General features: G+C 27.7%; 1 protein-coding gene across 1 annotated transcript in view; it reads left to right on the plus strand.

The window, feature by feature from the left end:
- The window catches only part of LOC108574930 (RAD50-interacting protein 1), a 5936-nt gene that overhangs the window by 2166 nt on the left and 3080 nt on the right, over positions 1 to 690 (plus strand). The window contains exons 8-9 of the mRNA XM_017937602.1: positions 122 to 287; positions 355 to 575. Of these exons, the coding sequence (XP_017793091.1) occupies positions 122 to 287; positions 355 to 575 (387 nt within the window). The remainder of the gene's footprint in view (positions 1 to 121; positions 288 to 354; positions 576 to 690) is intronic.

Here is a 690-nt window from a genome sequence, read left to right on the forward strand (position 1 = left end):
ATGTGACAGATATAAAAATACATTTTATTAATAGTGAGATATGGGCAATTATATAGAACAAATAAAACTTTTTTATTTATTTTAAACAATAACATTATTTCTAAAAAATATCATTTTCAAGGTTGCAGTTCCTTGAGCTACAACTAGAATTAATTGATGACTGGAGAGTAAGACTGCTACAACTATTACATGAAAATTATGAAGATCCTCTAACATCTTTAATGCCATGTATTCTTAATACATTACATTATGTTGGAACGGTTCTGGAAGAGTGGGGTGTAACAGTAGTAAGTATTTTAAATACAAAAACGTAGTAGATATCACTGATGCATTATTTAATTATATTATTTATAGCATTTCTTGCAATTATGTTTTTTCAAAAAACAATTTGAAGCAGTTGAAACTGCTACATTAGAAGGAAATGATATTACCAAAAATGTAGGTGAAGTTGAAGGTTCTGTGTTTGATGAAGCTGTCGCTCTCCTAAGAAGATTAGAAAAGGAACTGATAAATGAAATTAGTGATTCTGTAGCTTTAGATGTAAAAGCAAAAAGCAGATCATACAGAACAGATAAGTAAGAACATTTAACATTAAATTTAAATATACATATATAGGGTAAGGCAGTTAAAACAACCTACATGAATAACTAGATTCTTTTAAGTAGTAGAAAAAAATACTTCAGACAAGTA

Source organism: Habropoda laboriosa, unplaced genomic scaffold (genome assembly GCF_001263275.1).
Source record: "Habropoda laboriosa isolate 0110345459 unplaced genomic scaffold, ASM126327v1 scaffold11, whole genome shotgun sequence".
Taxonomy (NCBI): domain Eukaryota; kingdom Metazoa; phylum Arthropoda; class Insecta; order Hymenoptera; family Apidae; genus Habropoda; species Habropoda laboriosa.